At 46.0% G+C, this 20964-nt stretch overlaps 1 protein-coding gene across 2 annotated transcripts in view; it reads right to left on the reverse strand.

Moving 5' to 3' along the window:
* The window catches only part of LOC120917044 (tumor necrosis factor receptor superfamily member 5-like), a 49043-nt gene extending 28300 nt beyond the window's left edge, over positions 1–20743 (reverse strand). The window contains exon 1 of one of the 2 annotated variants that reach the window (XM_040328042.1): positions 20537–20743. In XM_040328042.1, the coding sequence (XP_040183976.1) occupies positions 20537–20581 (45 nt within the window). In that variant the 5' untranslated portion in view covers positions 20582–20743. The remainder of the gene's footprint in view (positions 1–20536) is intronic. The other variant, XM_040328041.1, reaches the window with a different exon arrangement.
* Positions 20744–20964: the final 221 nt, after the last annotated feature.

Here is a 20964-nt window from a genome sequence, read left to right on the forward strand (position 1 = left end):
CAGTGATTATAAAACTGTTTTTAATGAATGACATGTGGCGGGAGTTCAGGGCGGAGGCGGCGGTGGAAAGTATGCAATGTGGTCAGCTCTGAAAATTCATTTCGTGAAAAAAAAAAAAAACATCATTCCTGATACACAAAGTGCTCAGAAGTCATTTCTGGTATTTAAATATAATGTTTACAAAGCCAATGCATTTCAAGAGTTTTAACTCCACCCCCCTTTATCAGGAATTAAAGGGGTATTCAACCCACAAACACAAATTTAAACTAGCACAGCTTATCAATCCATACATATAGTGGCTGCATTCGTTTTCTTTTATTTTTTCCCTTTATTTTCACCTGATGAAAATCAGTAACACACTTCCTAAGAGGAGCGGACTGACCATTTGGTGCACTCGGGCACTGCCCAAGGGCCCCATTCCACTAGGGGGCCCAATCAAGGTTGCTAGCCTCAATAAAACCAGGGACAGTATGTAAAAATCTTTATTTTTACATCTGTCCCTGAAATGTCCCTTACCGACATCCTTTTGGTCTAAAAATCCCAAGATTATAACTGCCCCGCCTCTCCAGTACCTTCTCAGTGTGTGTATGTATACTGTGTGTGTATATTGTGTATCTGTGTGTGTATACTGTATGTGTGTGTATACTGTGTGGCCCCATAATCTATTGCCTGGGGGCCCCATAATCTCCTATTGCCGGGTGCCCCATAATCTACTATTGCCGGGGGCCCCATAATCTACTATTGCCGGGGGCCCCATGAGTTGTCAGTCCGCCCCTGCTTCCTATAATAGGGTGGCTCTGCTCTGGATGGAGAAACAAAGGAGACACCCTTAGGCCTTGTACAGACGAGCGAACCTGTCCGATGAAAACGGTCCGCGGACCGTTTTCATCGGACATGTCCGCTCTGAGATTTTGGTCTGATGGTTGTACACACCATCAAACCAAAATCCCCGCGGACAGACAGCGCGGTGACGTGGCGGTGACGTTGACCCGGAAGTTCAATGCTTCCACGCATGCGTCGAATCACTTCGACGCCATGCGCAGGTTCTCGGGCCAGCGGACATGTCCGATGAGTCGTACTGACCATCGGACATGTCCGACGGACATGCTTCCAGCGGACAAGTTGCTTAGCATGCTAAGAAACTTTTGTCCGCTGGAAACCTGTCCGCTAGGATGGAAAATTGTCCGGTCGGCCCTACACACGACCGAACATGTCCGCGGACACTGGTCCGCAGACCAGTTTCAGCGGACATGTTCGGTCGTGTGTACGAGGCCTTACAGACAACAGCGTTGGCAGTCTGGAGAGAGGGTCTGTTACAAAATTTTAAGGGGGACCCAATGCAAAAACAAACAAAAAAAAACAAACACACCAGGTCCCCACAAGTTCTATACCAGAAATCCACATTAGACCCAAATTCGAGCAAGCAGCTTGGCTGACTAGAAAAGGGAACAATTCTGTGCCCCCCCCCCCCTTTCCTGAACCATACCAAGCCACATGCCCTCAACATGGAGTCCCTGGCTGGCAAAGAACCTTGTCCCCATGTTGATGAGGATAAGGGCCTCTTCCCCACAACCCTCGACTCGATGTCCGCCGGGGGCCCGAGATTGTCTCGCGGAGCGGCAGAACAGGGAGATGCCTATGTAAACAAGCCATTTCCCTGTTCTGCCGAGCGACATGACAGTGATCTACTGTTCCCCCTCATCGGGAGGAGTGATCAGTGTCGTGTCACTAGTAGCCCACCCCCCCACCGTTAGAATCACTCCCTGGGACACACTTAACCCCTTGATCGCCCCCTATTGTTTAACCCCTTCCCTGCCAGTGTCATTTACACAGTAATCAGTGCATTTTTATAGCCACAAAATAGCAAAATAGCGCCAAAAGCGACCGACGTGTCCGCCATAATGCCGCCGTCGCGATAAAAATCGCTGATCGCCGCCATTACTGGTAAAAAAGAAATAATAATAAAAAATGCCAAAAATCAGGGCAAAATCGTGGGTGTGCGATATACGCCGATACCCGCTTCCCACTCCGAGTTTGAACCACTGCGCCGGCATATACCGAGAGCAGTACACTCGGGTATAGTCGGGCAGGCTCAGCTCCTCTCGCGGTCACATCCTGGACTGCGCTCTGTATATGCCGGCGCAGTGGTTCAAACTCAGCGCGGGAAGCGGGTATCGAGCGGGGAGGACACCGCAGAAGGACGCCGGACCCAACGAGGAGGACACCACCGAAGCCGCAGACGGACGCCGGACCCGACGAGCCCGCCGATGGACGCCGCGCAAGACACCAAAACTGTAGGTACTAAAATGTTTTTTTTACAGGAATGCGGGTCCACATTAGGGGTGCGCGCTATACGCCGGAGCGCGCAATACCCCGATAAATACGGTACATCTATTTAGATCAGACCAAAATGAGGATCAAATGAGGAGGAAATAGGGACAGGGGGACATTGCACCAAATCAGGGACAGTCTCTTGAAATCAGGGACAGTTGCGAGCTGGCGGTGTGAAATAGCTCTTGAGATAATTCAGCTTCACTCCATGCCCATATAAATATGGCCTAGAGAATGTACAGACCCCCCTTCAGCACAGACCCCCCTCCCATTCAGCACAGATGGATCCCCCCTTCAGCACAGATCCCCCTATTCTGCACAGACCCCTGCATTCAGCACAGACCCCTCCATTTAACACAGATGGACCCCACCTTCAGCACAGGACCCCCCCCCTTTAGCACAGATCCCCCCATTCCGCATAGACCGTTCCATTTAGCACAGATGGACCCTCCCTTCAGCACAGATGGACCCCCCTTCAGTAAAGACCCCCCCCCATTCCGCATAGACCCCTCCATTCAGCACAGATGGACCCCCTTTAAGTACAGACCCCCCTTCAGCACAGATGGACCCCCCCCTTCAGTACAGACCCCCCCTTCAGCACAGACGGACCCCCCATCCCATTCAGTACCTCAGATCAGCCATCAGGCACAGCATGTTCCCTCCCCCTGTGTACACATAAACACTGGAGGGGGAGGGGGCTTCACTCTGCTCACTGTGCATGTGTGACATCCGGCCTCAGACTGCCTGCGGCTGCGAGACTCTTTCACACCTTCTCGATTTTCCAGGGGGGGGGGGGTAAATTGCCTCCCCCCTTGCCCCATGGAGCGGACAGATTGCGGTATATGTATTGTATACCCAGAGAATCCGCCGGGGTGTCCTACGTGCTTAGAAGAAAAGTTCTCTTGGCCCAGATATTATTTCATAAATTCAACAACCATTATTATATCTAATTACAAACATGTGTTTTCACCGGGTTCACCTAAAATGTGATTTCCTGCAATGCATTTTATAGGCTTCAATAGAAACCACATGAAAAACGACTGTGAAACTGACGTCCGCCCGCCCGCCCCCACCTCCCTTTTATCACTAGAGATATATATCGGCCGTAGGTTAGCGGTATGGCTGGCAGCCTGCCATAGATCCCCAGGTGTATAATATCACTGAGTCATCTGACGTTTGCTTTTTATGAATAGCTAAAAAACAACAAGTGCAAATAAACATCCCTATGTATGTACACTCCTGTGAAAGAGTCAATACTCCGTGGAAATTTCCTTTTTCAGATTATTTAACTGCAAACATTAGATCTTAGGGCCAGATTCACAAAAGGGATACGACGGCGTTTCTCCTGATACGCCGTCGTATCCCTGTTTCTATCTATGCGACTGATTCATAGAATCAGTTACGCATAGATAGGCAGAAGATCCGACAGGTGTAATTGTTTTACACTGTCGGATCTTAAGATGCAATACCGCGGCCGCCGCTGGGGGGGGTTTGCGTCGTAAACCAGCGTCGGGTATGCAAATTAGGAGTTACGGCCGATCCACAACGGTTTTTCGCGTTCGCTACGTCGCCGCTAGTCTAGTTTCCCGTCGCATAGTTACACTTTTTTTTTGGTGCCTTAACTTTAGTCAGCAAGTGTATTGCTGTCTAAAGTATGGCCGTCGTTCCCGCGTCGAAATTTAAAAATCAACGTCGTTTGCGTAAGCCGTCCGGGAATACGGAAGTACGCTACGCGCGCCGCCGTTCAAAAAAATGACGTCACGGCGCGCAAAGCACGGCGGGAGTTCGGAAACGGAGCATGCGCGGTAAGTCCGGCACGGGAGCGCGCCTAATTTAAATGGCACACGCCCCTTTTGAATTGGCCCGCCTTGCGCCAGAGGCCGCGGGCGTAGTTTTCATCGCAAGTGCTTGGTGAATCAGGCACTTGCGATGAAAAATTGCGGCGGTGTAACTTATCTAGGATAAGTTACGCCGCCGCGATTCTACGTGAATCTGGCCCTTTATTCCTATACCTTGGACATGACTACAGATAAAAGGTGATATACAAATGACACAAAAAGAACAAGCTGTATTTATTCTCATAAGCTAAATGAATAAAAATGCAGGGAGAAAAGCTTTATGATCACGGGCGAAACCAACTTAGTATTCGCACCACATCCCCTGATTTATTAGATGGAATTGGGATTTTTAAGGTGCGGAGTATATTGAAATAGTATCAACTATATTGTATTTTTTCTTTTAGAGAACAAAATAAAAAAAAATATTAAAAACATAACAATTGGCAAAGTACATATCAACAGAGTTTTGTGGATACAGCACTAAAAGATGGAATTACCAACATGTTTTGCCCGTGTATCGGGCATTTTCAGGGGTAGCTGTCCAATTAAAAGGTACAAGCCTTGAAAACAGAAGAAAAAGGAACACATACGTGTGATGATTACATCAAGGCTTGTACCTTTAATTGGACAGCTACCCCTGAAGAAGCCTGGTATATGGGCGAAACATGTTGGGAATTCCATCTTCTAGTGCTGTATCCTGTTGATATTTACTTGCCAATTGTTATGTTTTAACACATTTTTATTTTGTTCTTTAACTAGTTGCCGACCAGCCGCCGTCGTTTTACAGCGGCAGGTCGGCTCCCCTGTGCGAGAGCTCGTAGCTATACGTCGGCTCTCGCGCAGGCCCCCACCCCCCGCTCTCTTGTGCGTGCCCGGCGGGCGCGATCAGCCACCGGGCACACGCGATCGCTCGTTACAGAGCGAGGACCGGGAGAGAAATGCTGATCTTCTGTTCATACAATGTATGAACAGAAGATCAGTCATTTCCCTATTTCAGTCCCACCCCCCCTTCAGTTAGAACACACCCAGGGACATACTTAACCCCTTCCTTGCCAGTGGCATTTTTATAGTAATCCAATGCATTTTTATAGCACTGATCGCTATAAAAATGTCAATGGTCCCAAAAATGTGTCCGAAGTGTCCGCCATAATGTCGCAGTACCGAAAAAAAATCGCTGATCGCCGCCATTACTAGTAAAAAAAAAAAATTAATAAAAATGCCATAAAAATACCCCCTATTTTGTAAACGCTATAACTTTTGCGCAAACCAATCAATAAATGCTTATTGCGAGTGGGAAGGGGGGGGGGACAGAATAGGCGCCGGAAGTGGCGTAGATCACAGAGGTGATCTATGCCCAGAAGTGGGAGCAAATACTTGTATTAGACAGGTATTTGCTCCCTCCTCCCCCTGAAAGGTGCCAAATGTGACACCGGAGAGGGGGGGGGGGGGTTCCAAAAAGTTTTATTTTTTTGGGTGGAACTCCACTTTCATTACAAGATCAGGTGAACTGATTCATAATGTATATACTTGATGGAAAATTTGGACAAACGGCACAAACATGCGCTCCTGGCTTCTATTTTTAGAATCAGTTTGTTGCAATGTATCAAAATGTATCAAAGTCCAACGTAACACACATCCCATAAATAGTCATGACATCGTCACTAGCCAATCAGAGCGCTCAATCATGTAATCAGCATGCTGGTAATGATAAAGGATCCGCTTGTTTTATCAGAGGCACATACTGTACACAATCATTCCCAATATCTGCAGATAACACCCATTTTATATATAGGATAATAAAGAGGTTGTAAACCGCTGCAGTAAAAAAATAAAAATAAAATCCCCTGTAGGAAAATTGCATAATATGCCAGTACATACTAGCACATTATGAAATATTTACTTTGGAACGCAGCCTTCCAGCACGCGCGGTGACCGCTGATTTTACAAGCATTTAAACTAGGGCTTATTTCCGGGGTAGGTCTTATATTGCAGCCCTCCAGGAAAATAACGATGGGTCTTATTCGATAGACGTCCTCCCCTTTGCGCGAGCCCAGCGCACCCCTGCAGAGCGCGCGCTGTGATCACCCGAGTCACTGAGACTCGGGTGATCACAGATTCGAGTAAGGGGCCGGTCCCGACCCCTTACCATGTGATCAGCTATCAGCCAATGACAGCTGATCATGTGGTGTAAACAAAAGCCAATCACTGGCTTATGTGTAAGGGACATCGGTCCCGAGGAGGAAGAGGCAATTCTGCCTCCTCTGTGCAGTCAGTACCCCCTGCCAGTGCCACCTGCTATTGCCACCTGCAAGTGCCCACCAGTGCCACCTATCAATGCCCACAAGTGCCACCTATCAATGCCCACAAGTGGTGCCAATCAGTGCCTCATCAGTGCTACCTAGCAGTGCTGCCTATCAGTGTCCATCACTGCCACCCATCAGTGCCCATTACTGCCACCCATCAGTGTCCATCACTGCCACACATCAGTGTCCATCACTGCCAGCTATCAGTGGCACCTATCAATGCCACCTATCAGTGCCACTTCTCAGTGCCCACCAGTGCCACCTATCAATGCCCTTCAGTGCCACCCATCAGTGCCACCTCTCAGTGCCCACCAGTGCCGCCTATCAGTGCCCACCAGTGCAGCCCATCGGTGTCCATCAGTGCACCATCAGTGCCCATCAGTGTACATCAATGAAGGAGAAATATTACCCGTTTGCAAAATTTTATAACAAAATATAAAAAAAATATAATAAAAGAAAAACAGTATTTTTTATTTTTTTTCAACAAAAAATAAAAACCGAAAAGGTGATCAATATCACCATTTGTGTACAGTGTTGTATGACCGCGCAATTGTCATTCAAAGTGCGTCAGCGCTGAAAGCTGAAAATTGGTCTGGGCAGGAGGGGGGTTTAAGTGCCCGGTAAGCAAGTGGTTAAAATCGCACAACGTAGCATCAATGTGAACCGGGGCTTAGGCCCCATTCCCACTATGACACACAATGGCGGATGGGCGCATTTCCGCAGATTTGTTTGCGTTTATGCACTACACACACACAGGGCTGCACATGCATTTTCAATGGGGCTGCCCTATGCACGACAAATGCGCCAAAGTAAGCTCATGTCGCTTTTTGAAGCCTTGAGCTTTGTGCGTTTCTTGCTGTGCGTTTTGACACATTTGTAGCGTTGGCTTCCCCCGTTCGGGATTGCCATTATCAATGAAGGGTAGCCCTTCCCTACTCTCTCCATGAATGTGTTGGCTTTCTATACACATGTCATGTTGTGATCACTTCCCGCACACAATGTAACAATTCATCCGATGTTTACATAACACACATAATAAATCTCACATCGCTACATCCTCTCTATTGTCTTTGTCAGCAATGGCTATAAAAAGAGCAGGAATGAATTGCTGGCTTCATAAACAATCTTATTAGCCCCGCCCAGAAAAAAAGCAAACCAGCGGGTTCAACATCGACCCCGATCTGTATGATGCAACTCAACATACCATCTATGGAGACAACTTAACCACTTAAGACCCGGACCTTTAGGCAGGTAAAGGACCTGGCCAGTTTTTGCGATTCGCCACTGCGTCGCTTTAACTGACAATTACGCGACGTGGCTCCCAAACAAAATTGGCGTCCTTTTTCCCCCCACAAATAGAGCTTTCTTTTGGTGGTATTTGATCACCTCTGCGGTTTTTATTTTTTGCGCTATAAACAAAAATAGAGCAACAATTTTGAAAAAAATGCATTATTTTTTACTTTTTGCTATATTAAATATCCCCCAAAAACATATAAACAAAATATTTTTCCTCAGTTTAGGCCGATATGTATTCTTCTACCTATTTTTGGAAAAAAAATTGCAATAAGCGTTTATCGATTGGTTTGTGCAAAATTTAGAGCGTTTACAAAATAGGGGATAGTTTTATTTTTATTAATAATTTTTTTTTTTTTACTACTAATGGAGGCGATCATCGATTTTTTTCGTGACTGCGACATTATGGCGGACACATCGGACAATTTTGACACATTTTTGGGACCATTGCCGTTTTCACAGCGAAAAGTGCTATACAAATGCATTGATTACTATGAAAATGACAATTGCAGTTTGGAAGTTAACCACAAGGGGGCGCTGAAGGGGTTAAGTGTGACCTCATGTGTGTTTCTAACTGTAGGGGGGCGGGGCTGGACATGTGACGTCATCGATCGCCTTTCCCTATATCAGGGAACAGACGATCACTGACAGCGCCAAAGTGAAGAACGGGGAAGCTGTGTTTACACTCACCTCTCCCCGTTCTTCAGCTCCGGGGACCGATTGCGGGATCGCGGCCACGGTCACGGAGCTTCGGACCGGGTCGCGCGCCGCGACCGACGGCTGGGCATTTAACAATCACGTACAGGTACGTGATTGTGCCCAGCCGTGCCATTCTGCCGACGTATATCGGCGTTAGGCGGTCCTTAAATGGTTAATATAATAGTGTTATGACTTTCTTACACTTTGAAGCAGTAATAAACCCCAAAGCAACTATTTATTATATTGCAGCTCAGATAGGAGGGGTGGGAAGGAACATTTTTATGAATAGTTGTAGTTGGGGACTTTTTGTTTTCTACCACTTTAACCTTAAGTGACACAAATTGTGATTTCCATGGTCAGAGACGTTCTCTGTTACAGACAAATGAACTGCAGACGATTGTACTTCTGTGATTTTTTTTTTTCATTTTTGTAAGAATGACGCAAGCCTCTATTTCCTCATAACATCGCTGGTCGGTGACGAATCTTGTACAGCGCTTAATAACAACTTCACCTCCTGGGCAATTTTTTTTAAATTTCACATTCATGTTACTAATTAGTGTTGAGCAGAATACGCCATATTCGATTTTGCGATATTTCTCGAATATATAGCCGAATATTCGAGAAATATTCGCTAAATTCGAATATTCGTGATATTTTATCGAAATTACATTTTTGCGAAATTTCGCTATTGTGAATGCGAAAATAATTGCGAAATTTCGACAACAGCGGAAGGAGCACTCTGATTGGCTCAGAATATTCGTGATATTTTGCACTCTGATTGGCTCAGAATATTCGTGATATTGTATCGAAATTTCGCAAAATGCAAATGCGATATTGATGGCGAAATTTCGGAAGGAGCACTCTGATTGGCTCAGAATATTCGTGATATTTTACAATACAAAATAATTGCGAAATTTCGACAAATGCGGAAGGAGCACTCTGATTGGCTCAGAATATTCTTGATATTTTACAATACAAAATAATTGCGAATATTCGGCAAATGCGGAAGGAGCACTCTGATTGGCTCAGAATATTCGTGATATTTTACAATAGAAAATAAAAAGTGTTTTGCATTGGTGGTGATTCTTTACTCTATCCATCTGTCACAGCCGTTTGTCAATCAAACACCTTGAAGATTGAACACGTTCATGCTGCATGCTTTGGACTTTTTTTCACTTCACATATCAAAGACATTTTTATGAAAGATTATTTTTCTATTATTGGGACTATATTTCTTTATATATTTGTTTCACTGTGTATTTCACAAGTTATTTGCGCTTGCTTATTGTATAATTTGCCCACATGTCTTGTCACTAGACATATTTTTTATTCTTGTAGAGCGACTCCATTTTCTGTCTTGTATTAATTTATGTTGTATAACATTTTTGAGTTGCTGCTGTATTCTCCCCTTTTTTTAAGGTATGCGCAATTTTTTCCTTCTTACAAAAAAAAATAATATCAAACATACAAATATTCATAACATACACATACACAAAGCCCCCCCCTTTTGCATCAGAGACAATCAGAGTTCTCCTACCACAGTTATCGAAAATTCGCAATCATTTTCGCATTCGCATTAGCGAAAATTCGCAATTTTTTTTTTTTAAATTCGGCAACATAAAAGGATCGCCTCAGCTTAGCTACTCGGCCCAGGGTCTCTAATCATACCAGCAATGCTTTTAGACGTCGATAGGATGTGATCTGTTTTAAAAATAAAATAGAAAAAATGCGAATATTCGGAATAGCGAATATTCACCGCGAAATTCGAAATATATCGCGAATACTCGAATATGCCATATTCGAGCCGAATATTCGCAATACGAATATTCGTGAGCAACACTATTACTAATCAGCATTTTTTGCTAGAAAATGACGTCGTGGGCTCTATGATGGTCATAGGCGTGCGCACAGGGTGTGCCAGGTGTGCCTGGGCACACCCTAATCACCCCATGTGCTACACATTCCCCCTAATTTTCAAAAATGATAAAAAAAATAAAAATGAAACAAATAAAATTGTAAAAAAGAATACAAAATAACATAATACAAATAAAAACTACTGACACCATCCACTACCCTACTGACACCGATTTCTACCCTACTGACACTGTCCACACACATACACACGAACATGTGTTTGAGCTTTGGGGTGCACACCCTAATGCAATGGGCTGCGCACACCTATGGTGGTGGTATATCTGAAGGGGACCACCCACCTAATATTGAGTATGGTCCCCTTTTGCTAAAACAGCCCTGACCCATTGAGGCATGGACAGGGCCGCTGATGGGGGGGGGTCAACCACCAGTCCTCCTGTAGAGGGCCCGGGCACACAGAGGGGCATGAACAGCAGGAGGAATCGGTGTGGTCGGGGCAATTACAGAAAGATACCCTGTGCGACTCTCTGCAGAAGCTGAAAGCCAGTTTCTCTCCCTCCCGTCGGCTTTCAGCTGCTGCAGGGAGAGGAACAGACACAGGGCATCATTCCTGTAATGGCTTCCCCCGCACCAATCCCCTTTCCTGTTCTGCCTACTTCTGTTCCCACCAGTGTGCCCAGGTAACGAGTAATTTTCTAGCAAAAAACACTGGGGCAGATCCACAGAGATCTGCACCCGCGCAGCGTATCAGAGATACGCTACGCCGCCGTATCTTACCTGGCTTTAGTTCGAATCCTGGAAGAATTCGCGCCGTAAGTTAAGGCGCCGTAGTATATCTCTGGCGGCGGAATTCAAATCAGCGATTAGGGGGCGTGTTTCATTTAAATGAAGCGCGTCCCTGCGCTGAATGAACTGCGCATGCTCCGTTTCTAAATTTCCCGCCGTGCATTGCGCTAAATGACGTCGCAACGACGTCATTTTTTTTAACTTAGACGTGAATTACGTCCATCCCGATTCACGAACAACTTACGCAAAAAAAAAATCAAAATAAACGCGGGAACGACGGCCATACTTAACATGGCACGTCTAACTATACGCGACGAAATACCAGCTTTAACTATACGCCGGAAAAAGCCGACTAGAGACGTCATAAAAAAATGCGCCGGCCGCTCGAACGTTCGTGGATCGACGGAAATAGCTAATTTGCATACCCGACGCGGAAAACGACGTGAACGCCACCCAGCGGACGCCGAAGTATTGCATCTTAGATCCCGAAGGCGTACGAGGACGTATACCTGTATACCCGGTTCTAACCCAGATGCCGTTGTATCTTGGTTTGAGGATTCAAACCAAAGATACGACGCGGGTAATTTGAAAGTACGCCGGCGTATCAGTAGATACGCCGGCGTACTAGCTCTGCCCCACTGATTTTAACTTGTACGGTAAGACTTGTTCTTAACCACTTGCCATTCTGCGGCCAACTATTTATGGCTGCAAGGTGGCTCTGATCTGCCGGAAGGCCGTCAATATACGGCCTCCGGTCGCGAGCCAATGGAGGTCACGCGCGCACCGCCGGAGGCACCCGCCGCGTGACAGAGGTGCCGATGCGCGTGCCTGGCGGCCGCGATGTCCTCCTGGCACCCGCGATCGGCAGTCACAGAGCCAGGGACGTGGAGCTCTGTGTGTGTAAACACAGAGCATCACATCCTGTTAGGGAGAGGAGACCAATGGTGTGTCCCTTGTACAAAGGGACAACCATCGGTCACCTCCCCCAGTCAGTCCCCTCCCCCCACAGTAAGGATCACTCCCAGGGTACATATTTAACCCCTTGATGCCCCCTAGTGTTAACCCCTTCCCTGCCAGTCACATTTACAGAGTAATCAGTGCATTTTTATAGCACTGTTCGCTGTATAAATGTGAATGGTGTCAAATGTGTCCGCCGTAATATCACAGTCGTGACAAAAATCGCAGATCGCCGCCATTACTAGTAAAAAGTAAAAAAAAAAAAAAAAAGTAATAATTCTATCCTCTATTTTGCAGGCGTTATAACATTTGCGCAAACCAATCACTATACGCTTATTGCGTTTTTTTTTACCAAAAATATGTAGAAGAATACGTATCGAACTAAACTTAAAAAATATATATATATTTTTTTTAAATGGGATATTTATTATAGCAAAAGGTAAAAAATATTGTCCCGGATTCTTGAAACACTTACGCAGACGTATCTACAGATACGCCGCGTAAGTGCACGGATGCGCCGTGGTATCTATGCGCCTGATTCTGCAAGAAAGATACGCCTGAAATTTGGCTTCATACGACCGACGTAAGTTTTCTACGCCGTCGTATCTTGGGCGCATATATACGCTGGCCGCAAGGGGCGCTTCCATTGATTTCCGTGCCGAATATGTAAATGACCAAGATACGCCTATTCACAAACGTCCTTGCGCCCGTCACTGTAATCTACGCCGTTTACGTAAGGCGTACATCCGGCTTAAAGTTATTCCACCTAAAGGAGGCGCATCCCATGCAAAGGTATGGACGACAGAACAGCCGTCGAATTTTACGTTGTTTACGTAGGACTGCGTGAATAGGGCTGGGCGTAGCTTACGTCACGTTGTAGGCAGTGATTCGACGGATCTTATGGAGTATTTTAGACGTGATTGTGAGCATGCGCACTGGGATGCGTCCACGGTACGGCGCATGCGCCGTTCGCTCGGACCCTCATTTGCATGGGGTCACGGTTCATTATAATGTATCAGGCCCACTTCCTTCCTAATTTGAATTAAACAGGCTTACGCCGACCAATTTACGCTACGCCGGCGCAACTTAGGGAGCAAGTGCTTTGTGAATACTGTTCTTGCCTCTCTATGTTACGTTGGCGTAGCGCAAATGAGATGCGCTACGCCCGCACAAATGTACGTCGCTCTACGTGAATCCGGGCCATTGTGGTTTTTTCAAAATTGTCGCTCTATTTTTGTTTATAGCGCAAAAAATAAAAACCGCAGAGGTGATCAAATACCACCAAAAGAAAGCTCTATTTGTGGGAAAAAAAGGACACCAATTTTGTTTGTGAAACCACGTCGCACGACCGCACAATTGTCATTCAAAGCGTGACAGTGCCGAAAGCTGAAATTTCGCCTGGGCAGGAAGGGGGTGTATGTGCCCAGTAAGCAAGCGGTTAAAGTGGTTAATCTGAGAATTCTGAGTTTAATACTCAGAATTGTGTGTAATACATTTTAGGATTGGCCCCAGACTCTTTCATCATTTTCCAAGCACGGAGTAAAGTTGTTTTATAAAGATCTGAATATTTTGGTATAGAAGTCCTTGCTGCGAATGACTTTTTGCTACATTGTTTCATCTGTACATGGTTGGGTATTTATAGTGAACGCCGCTACAATGTATCGAGTGAAGATTCTCAACTTGTTTAGTAAATCAACCCACCAGGGGCGGACTGACCATTGGGGCTCTCGGGCACTACCCGAGGGCCGCATGCCACTAGGGGGCCCCATCAGGGTTGCCAGGTTCAATAAAACCAGGGACAGTATGTAAAAATCTGTGTTTTTTTTTTACATCTGTCCCTGAAATGTCTGAAACCGACATGCTTTTGATGTGAAAATCCAGAGATTTTAGCTGCCCTGCCTCTGCACTGCCTCCTGGCGTGGTGGCCCGGGGGCCCCATAATCTTCTATTGCCCGGGGGCCCCATGAGTTGTCAGTCCGCCCCTGCCGTCCACCTCCAGTTATAGCGTCATGTCTTTTTATATGGACTATAAACTGAAGGACTTATGAATAAATGGTTGTAGAACGAATCAGTTGAGTTCCCATTATTTCTTATGGGGAAATTTGCTTTGATATACAAGTGTTTTGGATTACAAGCATGTTTCTGGAACTAATTATGCTCGCAATCCAAGGTTTTATTGTATTACTAGACCGGTGATGGTGAACCTCTGCACCCCGGATGTTTTGGAACTACATTTCCCATGATCCTCATGCACTAGTTCCAAAACATCCGGTGTGCCAAGATTCACCATCACTGGCTCTAGGCTGTCATTCTAGCAAGTCTTAAAGACAAGCATAGGTGTGCGCACAGGGTGTGCCAGGTGTGCCCTAATCATCCTGTGTGGTGCAGATTGCACCAAAATATACGACGTTAAATGTGCACTAATGCACAGAAAAATACAGCATTAAATAGCACATAACACACTGAAATATACAATGTTAAACATGCAGTAATGCACAGAAATATACTGCGTTAAACATGCAGTAACGCACAGAAATATACTGCATTAAACGTGCAGTAATGCACAGAAATATACTGCATTAAACATGCAGTAACGCACAGAAATATACTGCATTAAACGTGCAGTAATGCACAGAAATATACTTCGTTAAACATGCAGCACTGAAATAGACCCCTGATATTTCAAAGTCCCTAATGTGGCTCCTAAAATAATAAAATATAATAAAAATAAAAACTTCTGACACTGTCCACTACTCTGCTGACACCATCAGTATACTGTATATGCACATGCAAACACATGCAAATATGTTTGAGCTTTGGGGTGCACACCCTAATGCTATAGGCTGTGCACGCCTATGAAGACAAGCCACCGGCAACCTTTATCATTTTCAGGTATTTCACTAGAACAGGAATGTTTGAAAAGATAGAAACAAAACCAGATACACACTGATAAACGTACGTGCAACCAACAATAACTGGAAACCAGCCAGCCCAGCGCCCATCTACGTCTCTACAGAAGGCGGGGTCAAGTCTATGGGCACATACTGCTGGAAGTTCTGATTGGACGGGAAGAGGCAGCAGAATGACGGATTGCTTAAGCTGCCTCTTAGAAGTCCGACCTGCAGATGACGTAAACCCGGGACTGTTTTTGATTTGTTTACTCGGCCAGCCATATTGGCACCGATTTACAGAAAATAAAATACAATATATTTGCATAGTACAGCACAGGTGATTTTATTTTATTTCAGTTGTTCGCTCATCCTTCAAGTAAGATCATCACTGTAACATATTTCAAGAGAACCTGTCAGTAGACTCTAAAGCTGGCTATACACGGTTAGAAAATAATAAAAAAAAGCATTCGATGCGCTCAATCGTTTGACGTTCGAAACGTTAGTGGGCTAATTTTGACTCTCAAAATGCAAAAATGATGCAAAAAAAAAAAAAAAGTCTGGGCCAGATTCACAAAAGAGATACGACGGCGTATCTCCTGATACGCCGTCGTATCTCTGAGATACAATTGTCGTATCTATGCGGCTGATTCATAGAATCAGTTACGCATAGATAGCCCTAAGATCCGACAGGTGTAAGTGACTTACACCGTCGGATCTTAGGCTGCAATTCTAGGCCGGCCGCTAGGTGGCGATTCCATTGCGGTCGGCGTAGAATATGCAAATGACTATTTACGCCGATTCACGAACGTCCGCTTTGCCCGTCGCTGTAAATTTACGTTGTTTCCGTAGAGATACGCCGCGTAAAACGAAAGCTGCCCTCTAGGTGGTCTAGCCAATGTTAAGTATGGCCGTCGTTCCCGCGTCGAAATTTTAAATTTCACGTCGTTTGCGTAAGTCGTCCGTGAATGGCGCTGGACGCCATTTACGTTAACGTCGAAACCAATGATGTCCTTGCGACGTCATTTAGCGCAATGCACGTCGGGAAATTTTAGGGACGGAGCATTTAAATGGTCCCCGCCCCATTTGAATTAGGCGGGCTTGCGCCGGGCGGATTTACGTTGAAAACTTGCGGCGGTGTAACGTAAATGTAATACGTTACGCCGCCGCAGCGTAGGGCGATTCTACGTGAATCTGGCCCTATGTTGGATTTTTTGCACCGAAACAAATGATTTTCTAAACATTAGTAGTGGAATTGATCGAAAAAAGTTTGAACAAATCTACAGCGCATGCGCGTGTTAAAATGTAACCCTAGATCGCGTAATTGATCGTGGAAAAAGCTACCGTTTTTGTTGTTATCGATCGATAATAAATGTCGATAATTGGGCGACATCTATTGATACAATAATGGCGTTAATATTCAAAGGATATTTAAAAGATATTTCGATATCTGACCATTTTTTCCCGAACGATTTTCCAACTGTGTATTGCCAGCATAACAAGGAGATTTACTAAAACCGGAGCACACAGAATCTGGTGCAGGCGTGCATAGTAACCAATCAGCGTCCAGGTTTTATCATCAAGGCTTAACCCTCCTAGCGGTATTCCTGAGCGTGACTCGGGGTGGATTTTTTGTGCTAAAATCAGTAACCCCGAGTCACGCTCGGGGTAGCTATGCAGAGCCTGCAGCGCGCGCTGGCTTACCTTGTTCCTGGATCCAGCGATGTCACCGCGCTGTGTGAGCGAGCGGGACCTCGCTCGATTCACACAGTGTCCCCGTGTGCCGCCGATCTCCGTTCCCTGCGACGTTACCACGCACGGGGGCGGAGATCGGCGCCAAATTAAAAAAGGTAAACAAACACATTACATACAGTATACTGTAATCTTATAGATTACAGTACTGTATGTAAAAAATACACACCCCCCCTTGTCCCTAGTGGTCTGTCCAGTGTCGTACTTTTATATAATAAAAACGTTTCTTTCTCCCTGCAAACTGTAGATTGTCCATAGCAACCAAAAGTGTCCCTTTATGTCAAAAATGGTTTTAGAGCAGCTAGAAAACAACGATAATAATTTATAATCACTTGCAGAATTGTGCGATAGCGATTTGTGGGGAAATTCGTCATTAAAAAAAAAAAAATAATGACAGCGACAATTCTGCAACTGAGCAAATTTCAGTGATTTTGAGTTGATTACATTATTGAATAATTTTTATTAGAATTATATTATTATTTGTTATAATTATTTATAATTATTTATTATATTATAATTTATAATTTTGTTTTTAAAAAAATGTCATACCCGGGATGCCTATTAGACTCTGGTTTGGTCAGATTTAAGTGAGTTATTCCTAAAAATTACAGACCTACAATATAAAACGCCAAATTTCCTTGCAAATAATTGTACCGCTTTCAGCACCTTTTTTCTGAAAGAATCATACCGCCAGGGAGGTTAAATGAACAAGCTAAAGTTAGACGCTGATTTGTTACTTACAACACAGAGCTGCACCAGATTCTGGGTGCATCAATTTTAGTAAATTGCCCCCTAAGGCTCCATTCACACCCATGCACGTGTCAATGCTGTGTGCGGGTTTTGGCTCGTTGAATGTAGGACAGACTGTTCATTTAAAAAGAAGTTTGTGCATCTTTTATTTTTATTGCATTGCACTACAATGCATGGTAGTGTACGTGTGTTGGTTGCCACATTTGGGGTGCCTTTAAAAATTAATGGCACTGAGCCACAATTGCCAGAACATGGAGCATTTTCATGTGCTGTGGAAAAGGCGTGCAATATCACGTGAACGGAGCCTTAGTGTGCTGTGTGCTCACACCCCGTCTGTGCCGGAGGAGAGGTATGCAAAATGGGACCAAAAGACATTAAAATACTCCCTCCCTCTCTCTCATCCTCTTTCACTCTCTCTCTCTGTGCCCCCTCTCCCCTGCTCTCTCTCCCCCTCCCCCTCTTCCCTCCTCTCTCTCTCCCCCTTTCTCTCCTCGCTCTCTCTCCCCCTCTCTCTATCCCCCTCTCTCTCTCTCCCCTCTCCCTCGCTCTCTCTCTCCCCCTCTCTCCCCCTTTCCCTCTCTCTCTCCCCTACTCTCTTTCCCTCTCCCCTTCTCCCTCCCTCTCCCCTCCTTTCTCTTTCTCCCCCCCCACTCTCTCTCTCCCCTTCTCTCTCCCTCTCCTCTCTCTCCTTCCCTCTCCCCCACTCTCTCTCCCCCTCTCCCCTCCTCTCTCTCTTCCCCTCTCTCCTCGCTCTCTCTTTCCCTCTCTCTCTTTATCCCCCCTCCTCTCCCCCTCTCTCTCTCCCCCCTCTCTCCCCCCTCCCCCCCTTTCCCTCTCTCTCTCCCTCTCCCCCACTCTCTCTCCCTCTCCCCTTCTCCCTCTCCGCTCCCCTCTCTCCCTCCCTCTCCCCTCCTCTCTCTCTCCCCCTCTCTCCTCGCTCTCGCTTTCCCTCTCTCTTTATCCCCCCTCTCTCTCTCCCCCTCCCCCTCTCCCCCTTTCCCTCTCTCTCTCTCTCTCTCCCCCCTCTCTCTCTCCCTCTCCTCTCTCTCCCTCCCTCTCCCCTCTCTCCCTCCCTCTCCCCTCTCTCCACCTCTCTCCCCCTTCCCCTTACTTTCTCTCTCCTTGCTTTCTCTCTGCCCCTCTCCTCTCTCTCCCCCACTCCCTCTTGTTCTCCCCTCCCCTCTCTCCCCCTCCCCCTCCCCCTCTCTGTGTTTATCTCTCTCGTGCAATTGACAGAAGATAGCTAAATACACATTATTATATTTAATTTATCATTTATTAAACCACAAACGCCACATTGTAACAGTCATTAAAAAAATTACGATTCCAGAAAGACACTTTGTTACCACTTTGTAATGATATCACAATGGCGGTTGCACCACACAGTCATTTGTTCTATACAGCCAGTGCAAACATAGCAAGACTTTTGAAAACATCAGTGCAATCAAATCCGCTGTGGAACTACAAGTACCAGCAATCCAAAAAGATATTCTTATTGCCTTTTTTGCATCCTCTATCCTTCCAATCAACTGACGTTCTTCCCATTCATCGCCAGCCATGCAAACCTAGTACCCCAGATGCATTTTTTTTCCAGTGCACTCCATATAGGTGAAACGCAGCATCCCGATTCCCCACCCTGTGCAAAGTTCTGTAGAAGCCACGTGACGGTGAGAGGATCGGGATGAGGGATCGGGATACAAGAGCATTCTGAATCAGAAAAGACCGAACCTGTCATTTGCTCCCCCTCTAAGGCTCACCATACACTATACCAGGGATCCTCAAACTACGGCCCTCCAGCTGTTGCGGAACTACACATCCCAGGAGGCATTGTAAAACTCTGACATTCACAGACATGATGGGAATTGTAGTTCCTGAACAACTGGAGGGCCGTCGTTTGAAGACCCATGCACTATACAATCTGATTGTACAATCTCCTTTGGGTCTACCATCAACTATGTAGCAACAAGGTTCCACAGGATTCGAATACTTATTGAATGGATTGTTTGGAGATTATACAATGTATGGACGGCTTTTTTGGGGCAACACGTGACTGCAGATTTTTCTTTGCAGGTCTCAAAAAACACAATCCCTCGACTTTAGGTGCAGGGGGTGGGGGGGGGGGCAATTTACTAAAACTGGAGAGTGCAAAATCTGGTGCATCTCTGCAGAGCAACCAATCAGCTTCCAGGTTTTATTGTCAAAGCTTACTTGAACAAGCTGAAGTAAGAAGCTGATTGGCTCCCATGCACAACTGCACCAGATTCTGAGCGCTCCGGTTTTAGTAAATCTTCCCCACAGTTTTTAGAAGTCACTTCATGCCCGTTCATGTAAGTGCACAAACATGGGCACACGGCAAACATGGGCACACGGCAAACATGGGCACACGGCAAACATGGGCACACGGCAAACATGGGGACACGGCAAACATGGGCACACGACAAACATGGGCACACGACAAACATGGGCACACGGCAAACATGGGCACACGGCAAACATGGGCACACGGCAAACATGGGCACACGACAAACATGGGCATGCGGAAAACATGGGCACACGAGAAACATGGGCACACGGCAAACATGGGCACACGGCAAACATGGGCACACGACAAACATGGGCACACGACAAACATGGGGACACGGCAAACATGGGCACGCGACAAACATGGGCACACGGCAAACATGGGCACACGACAAACATGGGCACACGACAAACATGGGCACACGACAAACATGGGCACACGGCAAACATGGGCACACGGCAAACATGGGGACACGGCAAACATGGGCACACGACAAACATGGGGACACGGCAAACATGGGCACACGGCCGCCCCAGTCCACGCACAATTGCCCATGCCCCTTTCTATGGCACCGGTCCAGGCACCAGACTCCATTCACACACCTATATCCCCAGGATCTTCATTGGATCACGTGACTAGGACCTTCAGATCCCATTGGACTCGGCTGAAAATAACTGCCACTTTTTGGGAAAACAAGGATCATTGATTTGAGCCTACTGTACACAGAATGACTCATTCCAGTATTATTTGATGTGCTTGACTCACCCATAACACCGACAATCCAAATACAATCCAACACATCTTCTCCATAATGGAAAAAGTTTGGACTAAGTTAAAAAAAATAATAATAATGTTTTGCTCCAGAAAAAAAAATAAAAAGTTTTGCAGGATTTAGCGAGCGACTTTCCTTGTGCTATAGAAGTCATGTTCTGAGCTTCGTTTAGGGAAATACCAGGCTTGTGACCGATCTCCCCACCCCCCACCGACTGACATCATACACACACCCTATTGGCCCAGTTCACAGGTGGGAGGGGTGAAGGCCGGAGTAGCATGTGACAGTAGCAGAGCGTTGTACTGTGTTAGCTTTGAAAGAAGTAAAAGTTTGGATTCAGGGCGATATCATTTAATGGCTAACTCAATAGATTGGATTGCGAGCTTTCAAAGCACGCTGGCCGAAAATAAACGCTAAACGC

The sequence above is a fragment of the Rana temporaria genome, chromosome 11 (assembly GCF_905171775.1).
Source record: "Rana temporaria chromosome 11, aRanTem1.1, whole genome shotgun sequence".
NCBI lineage: Eukaryota > Metazoa > Chordata > Amphibia > Anura > Ranidae > Rana > Rana temporaria.